A 21,575-nucleotide genomic window follows, 5' to 3' on the forward strand; every position below is an offset into this window, starting at 1 on the left:
GGGAGCTACTCCCCTGGTAATGACACATATAAGCTGAGTTAGCATCTTGTGCTAGCTTAATCCTTTACAGCAGGGGTCCCCAAACTTTTCAGCCTGCCACCCCCAAAATATAGATACCAAAGACTTGTGACCCCTACTGTCCCTGGAAGTGATTAAATGTTGCTTCATACTTCATTTACTTCAACTTCAAAATTAGTTTAGCTACATAATTAACTGTTAGCTAACCATAAGACTAACTTTAGGAGTCATTTGGCAACAAAGAAAGGCAGAAAACTAATGAAATGTACACATTTGCAGGATTTTATTTAAAATGTAACTACAATTTTTGTCAAAATCAAAAAATCTTGAAGACATCTCACAACCCTCCATTGGTGTCCCATGACCCCTCTGGGGGTCCCTACCCACACTTTGGGAACCCCTGCTTTACTGTGTTTGGTGACAGATGAGCAGATGAAAGGTTGCATTTCTAATGCTTACCATGTGTTTTGATTTTGTAGAGGCCATTTTAACTTAAGTTGGGAATGTACCTGCTGAATTTTGGTTATGGGCGGGGCCAGCAATTATATAAGGCAGGAGGCACAGGTGTGTGTAAACTTTGTTTTGTTTGGGTTAGTTGGATCGTCACGATTAATTTAATTTTTTGACTGTGACCTAATTTGAGCGTGTTTTTGAGTTGTTTTTTGTGGAAGAAATTGGAAAACTCTCATGGAAGAAACTGAGAATGAACTGCGGACCTGTGAGTAGATTGATTCTTTTTTTTTTTTTATGAATGAAGGTGGACACTCGTCAGGACTAAAGAGTAGCTCCAACTAGCCAAGTGACATTGTAAACTGAATCAAGAAATCTGCCACTTCAAATATAATATTATTATACTCAAAAATAAACCAACACAGAGCAGCAGAGAGCAAGTGTTTAATAATAACAAGTGAAGGAGCGTTTTGACCCCGGAAATAGTTTTATGTTAAAGTATGACATCACTACATAGTGTTGACTTCATTTATTTATTATTCAAAATGCAGAATGAAAAAAGTCCTCCTCATATTTTTTGTCCTCATCCCTGGCCCAAATACTCACATAAACATTACATAATAACAATACATATCATTTAATAAACAGAGATAATTGAGGTCAAATAAGCATAAAATAAGTTAATATAAGCACTATGATAAGTTCAATCAATGAAATATAACTTTATATAAATGTTTGAATAAATTTGAATTAATGTTAAATGAGTTAAAATAATGATTCAGTTAGAATCATCATCAATTTGCATTAACAATGTGTGAAACATGATCACTATAATGTTAGCATAAGTTAATAGTGTAAAATAAATTGAGTTAATAAGTGTATAGGAGAGATAACTAAGTTTAAACAAGTGTTAAATTATTTAAATGAATGTTTAATTAATTTAAAATGTAAGCTTACTAAATGAAAATAAGTTAAAAACAGTCCAGGTCGCTATGAATCTGTTCACTGACTGCAGTTTGAAGCAGATTCACTGCAGTTTATTTAAACCTGGTCCCTGTTTACCTGCGTAATCCGGTTTCCCTGAGGAAAGAGCTTTTGATCCCACTGAGAGCCGAGCTGTAGGCCTGCAGGTTTCCACCTGAGCAGGTGATTCACTGACAAGCCCCACCCCTCTACTTGGGGAGTGGGCGGGGTCTGTAGTCTGGAAAGAAAACCTACACAGTGTTGTCTCTCTGAGGCTGAACACAACTTACATAACCCCTTTCTTTTCTGGAGGGCTTTTACTTTGAAACGCTGAAGTCAGAGCGGGTGTGAGCAGACAGGTGAGAGTGACTGTGGATGTGGATGATGTGGATGATGTGGATGATGTGGATATGGACATAACAGTGACACAGGTGAGTCTTTTTTCTGCTGGACTCTCTGCACACATTTGGCTGTAAACCCTCATGACACTGGATCTGCTGTAAGAGGACACCACAGGGTCACATGATGACGATGATGATTCTGACCACAGAGAGGAAGACAAGCTGAAAACAGGAGAGTGAGGCATGAGGGTTAGCATTAGCTGCAGGAGGAGTTCAGTGCTCAGAGCTGATTGCAGTTTGACTTGTTCTGACAGGAAGAGAAACACATAACAATCATTCCTCCTTTTCTCTTTCAGTAGCTGCAGACAGGGAGTCGGTTTTATTCTATAGACACTCTGAATTACTCTCAGAGTTATCAACAGTTAAACATGTAGTGTCTAGGTTTGCATGAGATGGTACAACTTTACCTTAAAAATGCCTCTAAGTGAGTGTTGTACTGATGATGCACAAATGCCAGCCAGCATTATTTAACATGAAGGAATACATGAGTTCTTGGCTGATTAGAAAACCTTCTGACATAAGTGTGTTGCATTTTCAAACAAGATGAAACACAGTCCTTACATATTGTATATTATTGAATTACGTATATTCAAAAGTTCACATGTATCATAGAGGAGGCAATCATTGCACACAGTCTGCCAGGACTGATAGAAATACAAGAAATAGCCTCAATATGTTAAAACATGAAGGAATAAATAAGTTCTTGGCCGGTTTGAAAAACCTTGCATTTTTCAAAAAAGATGAAACACAGTCCTGACATATTGTATATTATTTAATTATGCACATTCAAAAGTTCACATGTATCATAGAGGAGGCAATCGTTGCACACAGTCTGTCTGGACTGAGAGAAATACAAGAATTGACCCCAACATATTAAAGGATAGGGCTCTCAAACAATTAGCTTTTCAAATTGTAGTTAAGAATTTCAGCAGCTTTTCACAGTTAATTTCATTTAAAATCACAGGTTTAAATTCAATTTTTTTGCATTTTAAAACAGCTTTTAAGTCCATATTATGACCTTTTATTGAAAAGGAAAGCTGAAGAGAGACTTGAAATGTGGGGAGCAGAGAGTGGGGGATGCTACAACAAGGATTATAGCCTCTGTATTTGGGGCGTTTGCTCACAACCGCTAGGCCAACAGCGCCTCTGAAATTATGTTTTGTTAAATTGCTAACATTTGATCTAATGTGTGATGTCCTTTTTTTTTTTTTTCAGGGGCCTGATGATCAGGTGTGACCTTTGACCCTTAAAGCTTAGAGTCACCTGCTCATCTAACTAAGCTCAGTGCTATCACCACAGCAATGACCTCCTCCGTGCTTGGCCGAGGTGAGTCCTCCTTCTCAAGGAGATGTCAGTGATGATGGGTTTCTAAGAGGAGCACTAATATTAGCAATTGTAGCCAAGCTAATGTTGGTAGTACATTAGTACTTTTAATATTAGTTGTAATGTTGTTAGCACTTTTACTTTGCTATCAGCAGCATTAACTCCCATATTTCATAAAGCAGTGCTCTTCATATCTGGTTCTTGTTGTGGTCCCACAGGTCTTGGCCTGGTCCTGGTGGAGTTTCAGTATGAGTATCCAGGTCGGGACGGGGATATGATCTCCATCAAGCCCAATGAGCGCTACGTCCTGCTGGCTAAGACCAACGACCACTGGTGGCAGGTCCGGAGGGACGGCAACTCCAAGCCCTTTTACATCCCCGCAAAGTATGTCAAGGAGCTGCCAGCAGACTTCCCATCGCCTCTGGACTTTGGTGCTCCTCCCGGTCCTGAACCAGTATTACTTCCTGTGACGGCACCTGTCCCAGTCCCTGTCCCTGTTCCAAAGACTCCTGAGGACCCCAGTGGGCCCAAAACCAAACCGGGTGATGAGGTAACCATCCGTCTCCGACCGGATGTTTCCACTGGATACCGTAAGACTGAGAACCGCATGTCCACATTTGGTGTCCCACTAGACTTCCAAGATGTGTCCCCTCTAGTAGCGCCGATACCACGTCATCCAAGCGAACCTCCTCCTGTTCCTGAAGAGACTATGACCACCAGTGGGATGACAATCATGGCCGAGGACCCTTTGAGCAAACAACATCATTCAGGATCATTGGAGGATCACAGGGACTCAGAGAAACATCGTGTTCCAAGTTTCAGTCCAGCAGACCCCATCTCCACATCCCGACCACACACACAACCCATTCCTGTGGAGACACCGGTGGTCCCTATGCTCCCCCCACACAATGACCTCCATAGCAGGTCTTCACCTCCCGCAGGTGATCATGACAACCAGGATTCCCCAATAGAGCTTGAAGAGGAGGAGGAGGAGGTGGCAGAGGAAGAGATTAGCGTTGAGGAGAGCACCGGTGAGGAAGATTCACTGAAGGGGGAGGATTCACATCACATCTATGAGTCCATCCAGGACCTGAACCTGGACATTGAGGCTCTTGTTGGAGGGAGAGTGAGTCCTGGAGCACCGCCTGATCATGCACCTGCACCAGTACCTACCCTGCCTCTAAAACAGGTAAGAGATATGAGACCTTCATCATGGGGTTGTTGAGTTCAACATTTTTAATTTGAGCAACAAATCTGCTGGGCGCTTAATTCTGAAAGCCAATCAGCGTTCAAGATTTCCTTGATGTCCTGGAATCCGTCAGAAATAATTGATCCAAGCTCCATTCAAAATTAAAAAAGCATTTTAAAGGTATCCTCTTCTCCTCTTGCAAATAAACCTGAAGAAGTATGAATCAGAATCAGAATCAGAAATACTTTATTTATCCCAGTGGGGGAAATTCAGTCATTACCGTTACTCTATAAACATAAGTTATACAAATACAATAATATGCTCTGTAGAAAATAAAAAAGAGGGCACTCTGGTGGTTTGTCTGAAGTCTGGCTATGGCAGCGTTGAGAACGTTGGATGCCGTAGTCGGGTTGGCAGAGGGGGGATGTAAACAGCTACCAGAATGACATGTGAGATCTCCCTGTGCAGACAACATGGTCGGAGGCCCACAGCGCAGACTCGGCTATCCCGGTCTGCCCGGACAGTCAGGAGATGTTGTGGTCAGGAATATCCTGATGCAGCCACTTTTCCGTAAAGCACAACATGCTTTCAAACTCAGTCTGACTCCTGGTTAGTCCTGTTAGCTCGTCCATCTTATGTGCCAAAGGTCTCCTGAGAGAGGAGAGACTCGGCTTCTATCTCCTCTCCATAAACCTCCGTCTTCTTATACCAGCTCTCCTACCTTGTAGCTTTATGACTCCTCTGCCTCTATGCATCCTAAATCTCCAGAGCTCTGCAGGAGTATCCAGCGGTTTTACAAATCTACATCATAATGTCGTTATTTCAGCAAACTTTTTTCCTCACAATAGTCGGGTTGAGGACTCTGCGTAACTTAATATTTACTGTGAAACTGAGACTCACTGGAAATAGATGAACAAGCATTCTTTTGCTAAAATACAACGCAAATAGTTGATTTCAATCAGAGGAATCTCCTGGTTATGAACTGAGACATGACAGCTTTTATTTTGGCCACATAACTGGAGGGACAAAAAAACTCACCTTTGGTCTGAACACACCTTTAAAGTTTGTTGTTTGGAAACACAACTGGCCGGGCTTTGGGATTCTCTGAGATGAATGAAATGCTCCTTCATGTTGGAAATGAACTGTTTAGATTTTAAATATGCTGGATTTAGAAGTAATGAGGAGCTGTTGTTGAGGTGTGCTTTCAGCCAGAGTCCAGCAGAAAATAGAGTCTTGTATAAGGAAATCAAAGCTTCTGCTGGCAGATGTTTGTATGGAGAACAGCCGGTGAGTCTCTCAGTTTGTGTGTTTGCTTGGTCAAGTCTTTGTAGGTCTTCTATCGCTATGAGGTTGTTGTAGGAGACCTCTGGCGCAGGAATCAATGAGTTCATTTTTTATTATCAAACATTTTAAAATTATGACGTTCAGCCTCTCACCTTGTTTCCACTTATTTATGTGACTGCTGTCTGTGCAGTCTGTGGATTAGCAGATAATGCCTCTAGTGTCCGACATTAGTTTTCAAGATTGCAGAGTCAACTTTTGATGCAGATTATGTGTGTTTCTATCAGTTGCTGTTGTGGGAACAAACATTAATACTCAACAATCAAATAAGTCATGAAATAATCAAAGCAGATGGTCTGTGCATTCATCATTTGTCACATATAGTTCAGTCAGATTCAGCTGCAGCTCTTTTCTTCCAAAATAAAAGCCCTCTGCAGCATGTCATTTCCTGCAGAGTCCACTCAGGAAGCTCACAGAAGAAGAAGAAAAAAGCCTGTTTCCTCTTTTTATTCTCATCAGAATGAAACGTGCTGACCTTTGACCCCTAGGACTACACTGAACCAGCCCTGGATAAAAACTCTTCATCTCTATCATTTTTATTCTTTGATTTTCTTTTTGTCTCTCTTTGATTATGTGTTTGCAATATTTGAATTATAGATCATATTCGTCGATCATCACACATCTGTTACTTGTCATTTTTAAAATTAAGCCTTAATATTTTAATTCATAATTCATTTCTGTATGTGGTGACATCACAGCAGGATGTGATGATGTCAGCAGGATGTAGTGATGTCACATCTGGCAGGATGTGTTCAGGGTCAGTCAGGAAACTGTGAGAGGATGAGCCTGCAGCGACACCTTCAGGACGAGAGAGGAGAAACCAGAGTAACCTGATACCTGAGAGAGTGTGTGTGTGTGTGTGTGTGTGTGTGTGTGTGTGTGTGGTTGCACTTCCACCTCAGAAGTTTCACTGATTATCATTTGTTTACAGCCGTCTTGTCATGTGGTCATGTGATCATATGATGGGTCATGATTTGGTCTGCTGAATGGTTTTATTTGTAAAAAGAACATGTGGTGTAAAAAACAAACAAACAAATAACTTTTTGAAGTTTCTATTCCGTCACAGTCACAAAGATTGTGATTCTTCTTCCTTTTCTACTTTCTACTTGTTTGATCTCTTTTCTTCTTCTCCTCCTCTGCCTTATCTTCGCTTTCTCTCTTATTTTGCACATTTGATTTTATCACTCTAAACTCTGTTTTCTTGGATCATTGTGTTCTCTTTCAGTGTTTATAGAGTCAACAGATATGCTGAGTTTCTTTTATGTTTACTGCAGGTCAAATTGATTTTCTGTGATGACCCATCTGAACCAGCAGAGGGCAGCAAACAAACACAGACCTCAGATCAGGTTACACACCCACATGTTTTCATGAGCCTTATTTGAAACTGGGTTAAATTGAAGTGGGAGCATGAGCAGCACAGAGACAGATAAAGATTAAACAGTAGATTCAATTAAGTTCAAAAGCATTCAAGTCCTTGGAGTCCTTGAACAAGTCTTATGAATATGCAAGAAGGTTCCAGGCATCCTTGGGAAATGAATTGTGTGGTTTTTTTTTTTAGGTGGATCACATCAGAAGAAGTTTGAGGGGTACTTGAGACATTTCCTTGACTATTTATTAAAGGTTTATGATCATCTCTGTGAGTTGCTGGGAGTGCAGGAGTCCTTAGAAAAGTTAGTGATGTTCTCAAGAAGGCTTTAAGATTTACTAGAATGTCAGAGGGGCAAATCAAAGGAGCCAAAAGATGTTTTAATGATTCCTTGAGAAAGTTTAAAGCAACTCTGTATGTTCAATGTGTCTTTGATGAAGTTCAATGGAGAATCTTTTCAATGCACATATCCTTAAGGATGATCCAGGGGTCCTTGAGGACAGTAGGAAAAAGTTATTGTGTCCATTGGAATGGATGTAAAGGGAGATGGAGGTGTGGCTACACACTGCAGATAGATGAGGGCGGGGCCTCACGCTGCAGGGAAACAGGAGGTGTGGCTTCACAGAGCAGAGCAGAGCCAAAGTCTGATGGCATGAAGCGAGTTCAGTTACAGATGGAAACAGAAAGACACAAACAAACTTGTCCAAGTCTTTTCTGGACTTAAATGGTGTAAGAAGGATAAGAGAGGTGCATTATGGGTAAGTGCAGAAGTTGTTTTGTCATACAACAATTGTTTTTAATGGCTCACTATCCAGAATGGCTTGTATTGTAGCTGTTTATTAATATGGAGTGAAATTGATTGGTAGAAATGAGTGAAATAATGATAAAGAAAAAGAAAATCCAGTTTGTTCTTGTTTCAGTGTAACAGCTGATTCGCTGACTCAGGTGTCTTTAGGTTAATGTAAAACTCACAGACTGTTTGTGTGTTAAACATTCAGAGGATCACATCTGATACTGGTCTCAGCAGGACTGAGTACACCTCTCTTAAGGAGGCAAGAATTCAAGGCAGTCATATTGTGGTTCTAGGACATGATAGTGCGTGTCAGTGATCAGGTCCAAAGGTCCTGGGTCAAAAGGAGGCAATGATAAAATCATACAACGATAAAACTTCAGACTCTAAATACAGAAGCTATAACTCTGTGTCAAAGAAGATTCAAAACAATTAAAAAAGCCTCACCGTATTAAGTATGTACTGATATGTGAACATCTCACCCAGTCAGAAGCTAGCTAGTGTTTTTGCCACAGTGTCAACAGGCAGAAGTGAAACTTGCTAGAATCATTTATTGATTCATTGATTTGGTATGATAGCCCTTGTGTCGCTTTTGCTGTTGAGAATTGATAATTACTATTATATGAGATTTAACACTCTGCCAAGTGACCTCAATTACACATCTGATATTTACAGCAGCATAAAAACAGATTGACGGGATTGCTGAGATAAAGAAGTGATTACAAAGTATATAACAGATTTAAAGCCTCTGACAATAACTTGTTTTTATAGCCTTGATTCATTACACCTTCTTTGTATTTGAGTAGAATGTTAAATATTCACAGTCTGAATCTTTACTTTTTTCTGTCTGAATCAACAGTCACATCTATATGAATAAAGTTAACTAAGAAACAAGAATACAGAAATAAACTGATACACTATTCAGTACATCACTACTACTACAGTCACTGTCTTCACTCTCACCACTAATGTCATTCAGGTGGCAACTTTTGATTTTAAAAAATGAAGCCAAAGCTGAAGTGCTAAAAAGTGAAGTTCCTCAAGTGTCCACTTGAGGCTAGCTGTGAAAACTCATAAGCCACATACACACCCATTCTAAAAGGAATCATGAAAAGGGATTATGTTCATGTTTTATGTCTATGCTAATAATTCTACTTCAACCACCATCACAATAACAAGCACTACTACCACCTCTCCTACTGCGAACACTACTACTCCTACTACTCACACTACTACTGCTACTACTACATCTTCTACCACTACCACCACCTCAAACTACCTGGGAAATTACTACTACTTCTACTACTTTAAGTACTACTAACACCCCTCTTTTTCCTACAACTTCTACTCACAATACTACTCCTACTACTACTACTTCTACTCCTACTACCAGTACTAATACTACTACCACCTCTACTACTGCTAACATTACTTCTTCTACTACTTCTACTCCTACTGCTACTACTGCTACTAATGCTTCTACTACAATCATCTCAACTACTGCCATCACTACTGGTTCTACCACTACTCCTACTACCAGTACTCATACTACTACTATTACCAGTACTCCTCCTCCTCCTACTACTACTACTACTACTTCTACTATTACATCTTCTACCAATACCACCACCTCAAACTACCAGTGAAATTACTACTACTTCTACTACTTTAAGTACTACTAACACCCCTCTTTCTCCTTCAACTTCTATTGACAATACTACTCCTACTACTACTTCTGCTCCTACTACCAGTACTAATATTCCTACCACTTCTACTACTGCTAACATTACTTCTTCTACTACTTCTACTTCTACTACTACTACTACTGCTACTACTGCTATCATCTCAACTACTGCACCACTACTGATTCTACTACTACTCCTACTACCAGTACTCATACTACTTGGACTAATACACCTTCTACCACTACCACCACCTCAAATACTTCTCCTCCAACTACCAGTGAAATTACTAGTACTTCTACTACTTCAAGTACTCCTAACACCCCCCTATCTCCTACAACTTCAACTGACAATACCACTACTACTACTACTACTACTCCCAGTACTAATACTACCACATCTACTACTGCCAACGTTACTTTTTCTACTACTACTACTACTACTACTACTACTACTACTACTACTACTACTACTACTACTACTGCTGCTACTACTGATATCATCTCAACTAATGCATCACTACTGGTTCTACTACATCTTCTACCACCACCTCAAATACTTCTCCTCCTCCAACTACCAGTGAAATTACTAGTACTTCTACTACTTCAAGTACTCCTAACACCCCTCTTTCTCCCACAACTTCAACTGACACTACCACTACTACTACTCCTACTACCACTCCTACTCCTACTCCTACTCCTACTACCAGTACTCATACTACTACTACTTCTACTACCACTACCACCACCTCAAATGCTTGTCCTCCTCCTACTTCCAGTGAAATGACTTGTACTACTGCTACTAACACCCCTCTTTTTCTTACAACTACTACTACCACTACCACTACTACTACTTATATAACAAGTACTACCACCACTACTACTATTTAACCTACATTACTACTACATCCACTGCTATGAGAATCACTTAAAAGCAGCTTTTACTACTTTTACCTACTCTCACTACGGCTACAACTACAGTTAACCTATCACTACTACTACAACCAATTATACTAAGACCACTACAACTACAGTCACAACTACTCCAACTACTAGCACTACTTCTACTACTCCTGCCACCACCACTTTTACAAGTACTTCCTTCACCATTACTGCTATTTCTTCTACAACTTTTACTACTAATACCACTACCATTACTTTTACTTCTACAACTATTTCTACTACCACCACTACTAGTCTGTCCATCACTTCTACAACTAGTACTTCTACTTTTTCTCTTCTACCATTTTATTCACTAAGATAAGATATTACTACTATTATTACTACAACTACTACTATTTCTACAAGCACCACTACTACTTTTACCATTACATTTGTAGTGGGACGACTAGCTACCATGATGTTTACACTCCAGCATCTTCAGGACAAGCAGTGTAATTTTACTCTCCCCAGCTCACATCTGTGAATGATTTATAAATTTGAACGTTTAAATAGAGGAATTCTTCATTCCAAAAGAATTAAGTGATCAGTATTGATTTTGTGTCACTGACAGAGGGTAACAGGAATGTTTTTTTAGTTGCTGCTTTGTTGGTTATTTCAAAGCATGGGCACTCTGTTGTTGGTGTTTGTGTGCGAGAGCATGTGTCTGTTTATAAAACATAGGAGGAGTTCTTCCTGTCAGACGGCAGCTCCCCCCACCCACCCACCCTCCCACACACACACACACACACACACACACACACACACACACACACACACACACACACACACACACACACACACACACACACACACACACACACACACACAGGAGAACTGTTAACAATCACAAAACAACTTGTGCACCATGCCATCAGTAGATAACTTGTTTTGTCCAAAAAGAAACACAGACACAGCTCACAATGACAGACGTTTCTTTAAAGCAATGAACAACATGGGCAAAGCTGCAGGAGTTATATCAGTAAAACCTTTATGGATGTGAAAACAACACTTTGTTAAAAGAGATCAAACAAACATATGAAAGAAAATAGCATATAGATTGACGAACTGAAAACATCTTTAGGGTGTTGTGTTTACAGAAGTGTTTTAAAAGGTCAGCCCACAGTCTAAATCAGTTCTCACACTCCCTGTTTGGTAATGAAGCTATCACCTTTGTTGTTCTGGAGCCAAAACAGACCATACTGGGATGAGGGGGGCGGAGCTAGAGGGGACAGAGGGGTTAGCTGTTATTGTCTGTCATTAAGCAAGCTAATAGCTCCTCTCTCTATTTATGACAGCTGTGTAGGATCAAAATGTGTAAGAGCAAAGGGTTGGATATAAATTTGCATAATATGGTACATGTCATGTTCACTGACAGGTGGGTGAATTTTATCTGAGTGCCCGGGGTTTTGAAGCCATACTCATCCAAAAATGTCCCATGTTTGGCATGGATATCCAACACTAAAGATAGAGCACGTCTGAAAAAATGAAACAGCAAAACATCCCATATTCTTACAACTGTACTCTTCTTCTCTCTCTCTCTCTCTCTCTCTCTCTCTCTCTCTCTCTCTCTCTCTCTCTCTCTCTCTCTCTCTCTCTCTCTCTCTCTCTCTCTCTCTCTAGGATCACAGCTCACCAGACCCAAACTTGCCCATCTACGCTAACGTATCATCCACAAAGAAAACGTCTACTCCTCAGATCTCCATCTCTGCCCCCGCCCTCCCTTCATCACCTCCTCCTGATCATGCCCCTGATATTCCAGAGCACACCCCCTTATCCTCTGCTTCCTCCTCTACTGGGCTGATAAGCCCCACCTCACCCAAAAGCCCACTGGATGGATGGCAGGTAAGGAGACCTCTGATTGACCTGTAGCACCTGAGTATATTTTCAACATTTGAGCCAAAGGTGGAGACATCCAAGAAATTTAAAAAACAGAGCATACTCTTTCTACTTCAAAAACAATCCAGTCCACTGAGCCCTTGAGAAACTTAAAATCGCTGAGGTGTTCTTGTAGAAAAGTGGTGATTCCTGATTGTAATATTCTTATTTAGCCTTAAGTAGTCTTTACCTTCAGTTTTACTCTCCTCTCTGCTCCGTCTCTTCACGTTTCAATGACTTGCTCAGCTCATTATAGTTTAATGAGGTGTAATTGGAGCCATTCAGGTTTGTTCCACTGTGATCGAATGAACGGTTTAAGCTCACATGTTATTGAAGAACAGGCGACGGTTCACTGCCCGGCTCAAAGACACGTCAACACGACAACTGAACTAATGTCCTGATGTAAGGCCTGAAAGCTGAGCCGTTCTCTGTCAGGAGTTATAAGTGATAATTAAACTTTACATGTTGGAAACAGGTAGCTCAAATAATTCAGAACAAAAGTATCTACACATCAATGTTCTCTAAATGACTGTATGTCTGCACCTTTCTGCCGTGTGTGTGTTTCCAGATGCATACTGACCAGGACAGTGGAAAGGCGTTTTACTTCCACCCCTTAACCAGACAAACCACCTGGTCCGAGCCCCTCGGCCCCCTGTCCCCACCTGCCAGAGACATGGACCAGTCCAAGAGGAGTGAGGGGGTATGATGGCTGCCATTACACATCTTCTCATAGAGGTCTAATTTGATGCTTTGGGTTGTTCAGGAAGGAAAGTAAAGATAACCTAAAATCAAACATTTAAGTGTAACATACAACATATGGCTGGGGGTACCTTAACAAATGTTACTCAGTACATTGCAGTACTGAAGCTTAAGGGTACCCTGAAACAGACACTTTAATGGTATATTGAAACAGAATGGTAGGAGTTGTTTAGGTGCACTTAGGGGATCCTTGATATATGAAGGAAGGGGTTCTTTAAACAGCCCTAAAAGGTTGTCTTAAACAGAGACTTAAGAGTACTCTAAAGTCTCACTTAAGAGCACATCAAAGAAACAATGTGGTGAGCCTTAAAAAAATATAATTAAGGGTACCTCAAAACAGGTTTCAGAAACCCTATTTTTTTCCCTTTTCTAATACCTTGAAAAGGTAACACATGTAAAGGAATCTCCCAAATGGATGGTCAATGGTGCTTTAAAACTGACACTTAATGGCACTTTGTACAGATGCTGAAGTGTACCTTAAAAACTTTGTGAAAGGTATCTCAAAACGGAGACTAATGTGTACCCTAAACAAAACTTAAGTGTACGTCAGACATATATTCAAAGGTTCCATAAAACGGCCATTAAAAGCTTTCTTCAAACAGATGACCAAGGGCTCCTTTGGAAAAATGCCTCAGCATCTCAAACACTTGAGGTAACCTGGAAACAGACACTAAAGAGCATTTAAAAAACATACCTAGATAGTACAGTTGTGCTCATAAGTATACATACCCTGGCAGAATGTATGATTTCTTGGGTAGTTCCTGTTGTCAGTATGATATAAAAAGAGTAAACACAGTTGTTTGATAATAATTTGCTTCACCCAACCACTAACCATGAATGAAAAAAAAAGTTTTTCTCTTATCTTTCATAGTCTCTGAAAAATGGCCAAAAAAATCACAAATTCTGCCAGGGTATGTTAACTTATGAGCAAAAACTGTACCTTAAAGCAGACACAAGAGGTTTTTTAAGCATATAACAATAATAATGATAACTTTATTTGTATAGCACCTTTAAAAACAAATGTTCACAAAGTGCTTTGAAAACAAAGCATGGCAGGATTTGAAAGACATAATAAACCTTTAACAGACAGAGAGGAGTGTAGAAATTCTTACAATGCAAAAAGGAAATACAATGCCAAAGGTTTAAAAGAAGAAATGTTAATTAAAAAGAATAAGGTGGTGAAACAGTTGATAAATAAATCATTGTTATAGAGGTTTTTCAAATAAATTAATAAATTGATTAATCAGTTCATTAATAAATATATAAAAAAATAATATGTGATGGCGGTAATAATAATAATAATAATAATAATAATAATAATAATAATAATAATAATAATAATAATAATAATAATAATAATAATAAACTAATGATAATGAAAATTCTAATGATAATATAATTATAATAATGATAAACATAAATGAATAAGTAAGTAAGTAAGTAAGTAAGTAAGTAAGTAAGTAAGTAAGTAAGTAAGTAAGTAAGTAAGTAAGTAAGTAAATAATACAATACAATACAATATGCCAGTGAATATCCTCAAACAGGAGCTGTTAGGATCCTTAACAGACCCTTAATGGCACCCCAGAGTGTTCAAGAAAGGGTATGTAAAAATACACAACAGAGTACCTTTACAGAGATGCTCAAGGGTACCTTAAACCTTATGTTAAAAGGTACATTAATGCAAATACTTTGGGGTACCTTGAAACAGCTGCTTAGCTGTATCCTACATATAATGTGTTCAAAGGTACCTTAAATATCCCTTGGAGTTAAAAAGTTTCTGCAAGATATCAACCACACCGTTTCATGATCGTATTAGTTTATCTATTTACTCATGTCATTGTGTGTCTGCTTTCTTTTTGATGAAGTTTCCTGTTTCTCTCTCCTGTCAGGTTTTTTTTGGATGGGAGCAGCTGTTGGATGAAAAATCAGGGAGATATTATTACTACAACCCCACCTCGGGAGCCACGTCGTGGACTGCACCTGAGCCCCTCTCCCCCTCCTCCCCATCCTCTCCAGTAGGAGGCCCGGTGAGATCCTGAAGATCTTAAGATTACTCAAGACTTGAGTCAGAGCAGAAATCACTTAAGATCAATGCATGATAATCAGTAAAAAGAAAAATTCTGTGAAACAACTTTGGATTTTTTTTTACTGAAAGGGAGAACTTATGAGGTTGTTTGAAAATTAGCAATGGTTGCTGGAGCCTTTTCACTTCAGAGGGACGGTCTTGTATTTTTGAGGCCAAAGAAAAGGAAATTATTGCAGTTCCCATTACTTAAAAAAAATTATAATCTGTTGTTACAATATCACAGGATTGTTTACAATCTTCAAATTAAATATGAAGACTCCTTGCTTATATCCTTATTTTCTATGATTACCTGAAGCCTCCGCTGCCAGAGGAAGATTATCCCACAGATGTGCGGATTGACAGCAATGACTCTGTGTTCACATTGGTATAACACATACACACGCAAACATACACACGCAAACACCAGCTGCACGTTCAAACATTTAATAACTGAAATAAGTAAATCTCTCATCAGCTCTTCTAATAATCTCTGTATTTATTTTCCCAGAATCCTCAGCAACCTCTCGCTCTGATACCAAGAGCTCATCTAGACCCGAGGCTGCAGGAGGTAACAACCTATAGGAGATCATTTTATTAGTCTGCATGCAATTTGAGGCATGAGATATTTTACTGATCAGTTCTTTGATTGTTACAGGGTTCGCATTTGCCCCAAAGGCTGATGGGAAATGGAGTTTCTGAAGAGGTGAAAGCTCTGCAGGTCAAGAACTGGAGACACAGTGTGGCCGAAGACGTGAGTATTACAAACATGCTATCAAGTGATGTGCTGACCCCGCCATTAAACAAAACTTTGACAATAGAAATCATCAACATAGAAAAAGACATCAAAGAAGCACATTAACACATGTCAGAAACAGAAACAGCTTGTTTTTAAAGGTGACATATTATGCTCTTTTTCATCAAAATATATTGGTCTAAGAAGTCCCCAAAACATGTCTTTAAAGTTTATTGCTCAACAAAAACACTTTGAAATCAGATTTTGGTCTGCCTGTAAACCCCTCTTTTTTAGCCCTGCTCAGAACAGGCTGTTTTCTGTGTCTGTGCCTTTAAATGAGAATGAGCTCTCTGACCACGCCCCCTCAGGAAGTGGATGTGGCCTCGGCTCTCCAGCACGTTGATCTAATGTTTACATGTTGGCTGAATATGCACGGCGGCTCACAGACCCGCGTTACTTCAACCCTCCGAATCTGATCAAGAATCTGATCCTGACGGAGAGGCGCCTGCAGCAGGACTTTTCTGTAGGATTGGTCACAGATTTAGTGTTTCTTGTTGTTTTATTTGTCAGCATGTCGACGTGTGTCTTGGTACACAGCTACGAACATGTAGCTATGTGGCTATGCTAACTAGCGCTAGCACTTTTCCATGAAAAATAAAAATCATCCACTAGATCTTCAAATCTGCAGACGTGGGGAGTAAAACCGACCTTTGTGTTTATTAAGACAGCCTACAACTAGCATGCCTCCCTCCTAAGCTCCTTGTTAGCACACATGTGTGCAGTGAATGAAAAACGGAGGAGGGGTTGAGTTGTATTTTATACCGTCTATGGGCTGAACAAGCTCTGAGCTCTGACTTCCGTTACAGACCGGATGCCGTTATGACGTATGAAAAACACTGAAAACTGAAACAGCTCATTTCAGCACACATTTACAGAAAGGTGGAGAAATCAGAACAGGGGCAGTGGAATGGATTCTTTTCATTTTCGGGGGGTTTGTACACATGCCAGGGACACATATTTCAGGTAGAGAACCATTTAAAAGTTGATTTTGCATGATATATCACCTTTAAATGATAAAACCAATTTGATTTAAAGCAGTGGATGGAGGTGATGGATTTAAGAGAAAGGGGTAGTTTATTCCAATTGGATGGGGCTTTGAATTTGAATGACCTGCAACCAATTCCTTTATGGATTCTGGGGACAATGAAGAAAGGATGTTGCGTCTGAGGGAATATGAAGATGAATATTGAACCAGGAACTCTTTCAGATAGTGCGGACAGTTAATATGAATACATTTAAAAATAAACTGAAGCCAGTGAAATTGTCTTCTTGTTTTAGGCTGAAGCAAATTAAGTGCTTCAAACATGAGACAATGGTGTGTTTGGTATGGAAACCATAAACAAAGCGACAAAAACAATTAAAATGTACAAGATTACAACTTGTTTGAACAGCATGAAACTTGCTACACAACATCCAATCTTGCACAATCTTGATTACTACTTTTATGTGCACATTTATTTTTGTATTAACAAGATTAAAAGTTATTCAACAAGATCCCCATTTCTTCCCCACAACTCTTTTACTTGCAAGAACAACATTAAACTTGTGTGAATAAAGAACTCACATGAACCAGGTAACAATCAGACCGAAGAAGATCAACCCACATCATCTAGATCCTAAAACCTTCACCTGAATCCTTCTGTTTGTGTTTCAGACATTTACTCCAAGCCACAGGAGGAACATATCTGATTTCACTGAAGTGTCCAACAGAAGACAATCCCCTGACAGTCCACAGGTAGACACACACTCACTCACCTGTCTCACGTCCTCTGTCTAATCCATGAAACTGCTCCTCTGTTCTTCTTCTGCCCATCATTCAGTCATTCATTCATTCATTCATTCATTCGTTGACACTGTATTATGTCATCCTGTTCTCCCACATCAAGCTTGCTGACAGAAACAAACTGAAGAGGAATCTGTCCGATCGGAGCACAAGCTCCCAACAGCTGAGCGTAGGTGCTCATTGGCTGCTCGGGTTGCTGGGTGTCTGTTGGGTTGTTGGTGGTTGTAACCGCACAAACTGTGTTACAGTAGCAGGTGTTACTAACTAACTAACAAACAGAAAATCAAACTAACACTTGAATTCACTTTTTATCACACTAACTGGTGTCTGAAGGAAACTTTCTGGGCAGTTCAGACAGACAGCGCCCCCTGCTGTGCCTCCTCAGTATTACTACTTCAGTCAACAAATAGAATGATACAGACGTTATCTTATCTAGCAACCGAATTAAGGATTAATACAATTCTTCATTGGAGGAATTGTATTGGGGGGAATATTCACTTTCATTGAATGAGGGCATGTCTTGTAAAAAGCAACAATAAGGGAAAAAAGTGTTGACCACACAGACTCCTCATGGTGTGGCTAGGTAGAGTAACAGTAATTCAATTGTGATAAGGATTTCTTTGCTTCCTCTTCCAATCTGGTGCTAATGAAGGTGTGAAAAAACAGTTCTGTGTGAGACTGTAAGACTTATTTCAGTTCCAATCTTTATGTGTGTTCAGACAAAACTGTAAACTCCCAGCAGCAATATTACTTAGACAGTCAATTATAAGATGCAAATGCATGGCCGGCAACACAAATTTAACCGGGGCAAAGCATGACATTGGATGCCAAAATCAGCTTGATACTGTGTCCCAAAATCCAGTCAGTGTCTAGATGCATGAGATACAATTGAACTGCCCTCAATCAACAAACATTTGAAGGATTGTTTTTCTCTCCTCTTGAGGACAGACCTGACTTGTAATTTCAGTTTTTACAACTCTGCATCATGATGCTCATACTTGGGCAAGGTTTCTGACCTGCTCATTGCTTTTCAATCAAAAGGACTTCTGTTCCTTCTCTGGGTCCAGTTTGCCAGAGCTCTGCATCTATGTGACTTTCTGATAGGAGTGAAACTGCCCATCTTCCCCATCTAGAATAAATCACAGGAATCTCCTCTAAGGGGGATGAAAAAAATCAAGAAATCTCTGCTTTATCTATCTGGAGGGTGAATTTACCATGTGCTCAAACTCGTGTTTAACACCCCCAAATAGTCTGAACACACTGTAAGACCAAAAGGTAACCTCTGGTCTTGAGAATTGAAGCCAATGTGGAAGTGTTAAACGCTGCAGCTCCTCAAGTGTCCACACACACACACACTTTCAAAAAGCCAAAAAGCCCATCTTTACAGCAAAACTGAATATGTCTGCAGCCTGGTGCAAAAACAGTTTTGGTCTGAACAGAATTAAACCTGAACCCTAATTTATTTACCACCCATTCAAACTCTTATTGAATGGCTTTATTTCTGGGGACAACTCTGATGAATGCACCTTATATTTTCGGATCTCTGTGATGCAGATCCAGGCCTCTGGTCAGTTTTTTGCAGCAAACTTTGATTGCGATTGCGATTGCTCCGGAGGAGAACTGCTCTGCACTCTGAACCCCAAAATTGTAATATCACATTTAGTAGTTGTGACATTGAGTCTTTCTGCACTGCTTTCAGCACTGCTTTCTGCACTGCTTTCTTTAACACCTCCTCCTCCTCCTCCTCCTCCTGAAGCCAGTGCAGAAGTGATAAATACTGCAGCTCCCGAAGTGTCCACTTGAGGCTGGCTGCAAAAACCACTGAAGTCACCCACACACACACTCATTCAAAAAGCCCATCTTAAAAGCAAGCACATGTCTGCAGCCTGGTACAAAAACAGTTTTGGTCTGAACAGAATTACACCTGAAATCATTTATTTTCTGGTACATGTTAAATGTCTAGATGTTGATGCAATGAACACTGCAGCCTGCAGGACTTTTTTCTTAGAACACTGCCCAGAAAATTGCCCAGAAAATTGCCCGGTGGTTCTCTACTAACCCCTCTTTATCTGTCATGTCATGTGTACTAACAGTTCTCATGGGTTCTGCTGTTGATAATGAGGATCCAATGTCTCTTCTGACTGGTGTTTTAACTGTGACATTTATTAACAACATACTTTAAAATGTGATACAAATTAAATGAGAAATGAAATCATGGTTCACATTCAGGTCCAGGTCCAGGTTACTTTTTTGTATCCATCGGGAGATTTGTTTTGCTGTAAGATGATGACATCCAGTTACAAAACAACCATGACATGAAACAACACAAGTGTGAACTGGACGAGAATAAGCAGCACCAGCTTATGCAAAGTTTTAAGAAAGTAAGGGAGCAAAAAGTCTGATCTTAAACTAAAAGTGTTTGAAGAGAAGATTGTCTGACTTGACAGATCAGTCCTTTGGGGCGCTTCAGAGGTCCTTGAGACAGATCGAAGGATCCTGAAGGAGTGTCAATGAAGATTTTGGGCATCATTGTGAAAGAGTCAGGAGTGTTTGGGGGTAGTAAAAGGGAGTCTGGGGGAGTTGTAGGGGGACAGGAGCTTTGGGATCTTTCAGTGATCCTTGAAGATATTTTAAAGATTTCCTACGTCAGCTTTCAAATCGCAGCCTGTTTGGAAAAGAAATTCAAAAACTGGCTCCCTCTGGAAGATGGCCTCATGCAGGTCTGTCTGCACGGACTGGACCTTGTGGATAATTGAGAAATCCTATCAGAAGGCTCAAGGGATCCTAAAGGAATATCAAGGGGGTTAGGCATCATTGCAAAAGACCCAGGGTGGTTTGAGGAAGTTAATGTTGGTTTTGGTGGAACTTTGTTAGGGACTAAAAGGTCTCTGGGGAGTTTTCAGGGGTCCTTAATGGTGTGTTTTGGGTCCTTTTGGATTTGCCCTTGGCTTTAAGGAAGAACCATGGACCCCAAAGGAGATATCAGGTATCATGTTGGGGATCTTTGAGGTACTTTGAAGTGGCCCTTGGGAATCTGCATTTGGAGGTTTATTAACTTAATAAACAGTCATTGCAGAGGTCCTAAGTGTCTGTTGGATCCTAGGGGATCTTTTAGTGGTCTTTTAAGAAGTTCAGGAGAACCTAGGGGACCTTAAAGATGTTAAAGAGGTTCTTGCAGAGGTTTTAAATTCCCAGTGGTTGTTCAAGGGGATCACAATGTCACTTTAAAAAATGTGAGACTCCTTGTGTAGTTTCTAAAGGTGTGGCTTTCCTGGGTGTGTTGTGTTATGAAGTTGTAAAAAGTTTCTGGAAACGATCAGACATGAGTCAGGGTGTAAAGAATTTAATGCATAAAGATATAAATGTGTCTGCGGTGCAGGAACAAACCACTCCCATGTTTACTCAGAGGTCATATTTCAAAGCTGAGCTGCAAGTACAGAGAAACTTGAAGACTCACCTGCCTGTCTGCCTGACTCTGTCTCTACAGTACCATCTGCTGGAGAAAGCAGGAATCATCAACAAGACCAAAGTAACCGACAATGGGAAAAAGATCAGGTGAGATGTTAACGTCCAGGAAAGGAGTGCAGTTCTCTTTGTTTGACATGTGATGCAGTTTGTTCACAGTCCACAGATCATGTCCTCACCATGCTTGTTGCTCATCACAGAAAGAACTGGAGTCAGTCCTGGACGGTCCTCCATGGTGGAATCCTCACCTTCCACAAAGACCCCAAGTCTGCTCCAACAGGGAACGCAGTAAGAACCACTGGAACACAGATACTGGACTACGCTGATTGACTTGAATATGAGACCAAACAGCCATTTCCACTTATGACACT

At 40.1% G+C, this 21,575-nt stretch overlaps 1 protein-coding gene across 1 annotated transcript in view; it reads left to right on the forward strand.

Annotated features, from left to right (window-relative positions):
- The first annotated feature begins 1,619 nt into the window (after positions 1–1,619).
- The window catches only part of arhgap27l (Rho GTPase activating protein 27, like), a 30,332-nt gene continuing 10,376 nt past the window's right edge, over positions 1,620–21,575 (forward strand). The window contains exons 1-13 of the mRNA XM_034711735.1: positions 1,620–1,862; positions 3,048–3,158; positions 3,374–4,344; positions 12,085–12,306; positions 12,908–13,039; positions 14,988–15,125; positions 15,480–15,548; positions 15,672–15,731; positions 15,819–15,914; positions 17,611–17,691; positions 17,843–17,908; positions 21,227–21,294; positions 21,405–21,492. Coding sequence (XP_034567626.1) covers positions 3,134–3,158; positions 3,374–4,344; positions 12,085–12,306; positions 12,908–13,039; positions 14,988–15,125; positions 15,480–15,548; positions 15,672–15,731; positions 15,819–15,914; positions 17,611–17,691; positions 17,843–17,908; positions 21,227–21,294; positions 21,405–21,492 — 2,016 coding nt within the window. The 5' untranslated portion in view covers positions 1,620–1,862; positions 3,048–3,133. The remainder of the gene's footprint in view (positions 1,863–3,047; positions 3,159–3,373; positions 4,345–12,084; positions 12,307–12,907; positions 13,040–14,987; positions 15,126–15,479; positions 15,549–15,671; positions 15,732–15,818; positions 15,915–17,610; positions 17,692–17,842; positions 17,909–21,226; positions 21,295–21,404; positions 21,493–21,575) is intronic.

Source organism: Notolabrus celidotus, chromosome 20 (assembly GCF_009762535.1).
Source record: "Notolabrus celidotus isolate fNotCel1 chromosome 20, fNotCel1.pri, whole genome shotgun sequence".
NCBI classification, from domain to species: domain Eukaryota; kingdom Metazoa; phylum Chordata; class Actinopteri; order Labriformes; family Labridae; genus Notolabrus; species Notolabrus celidotus.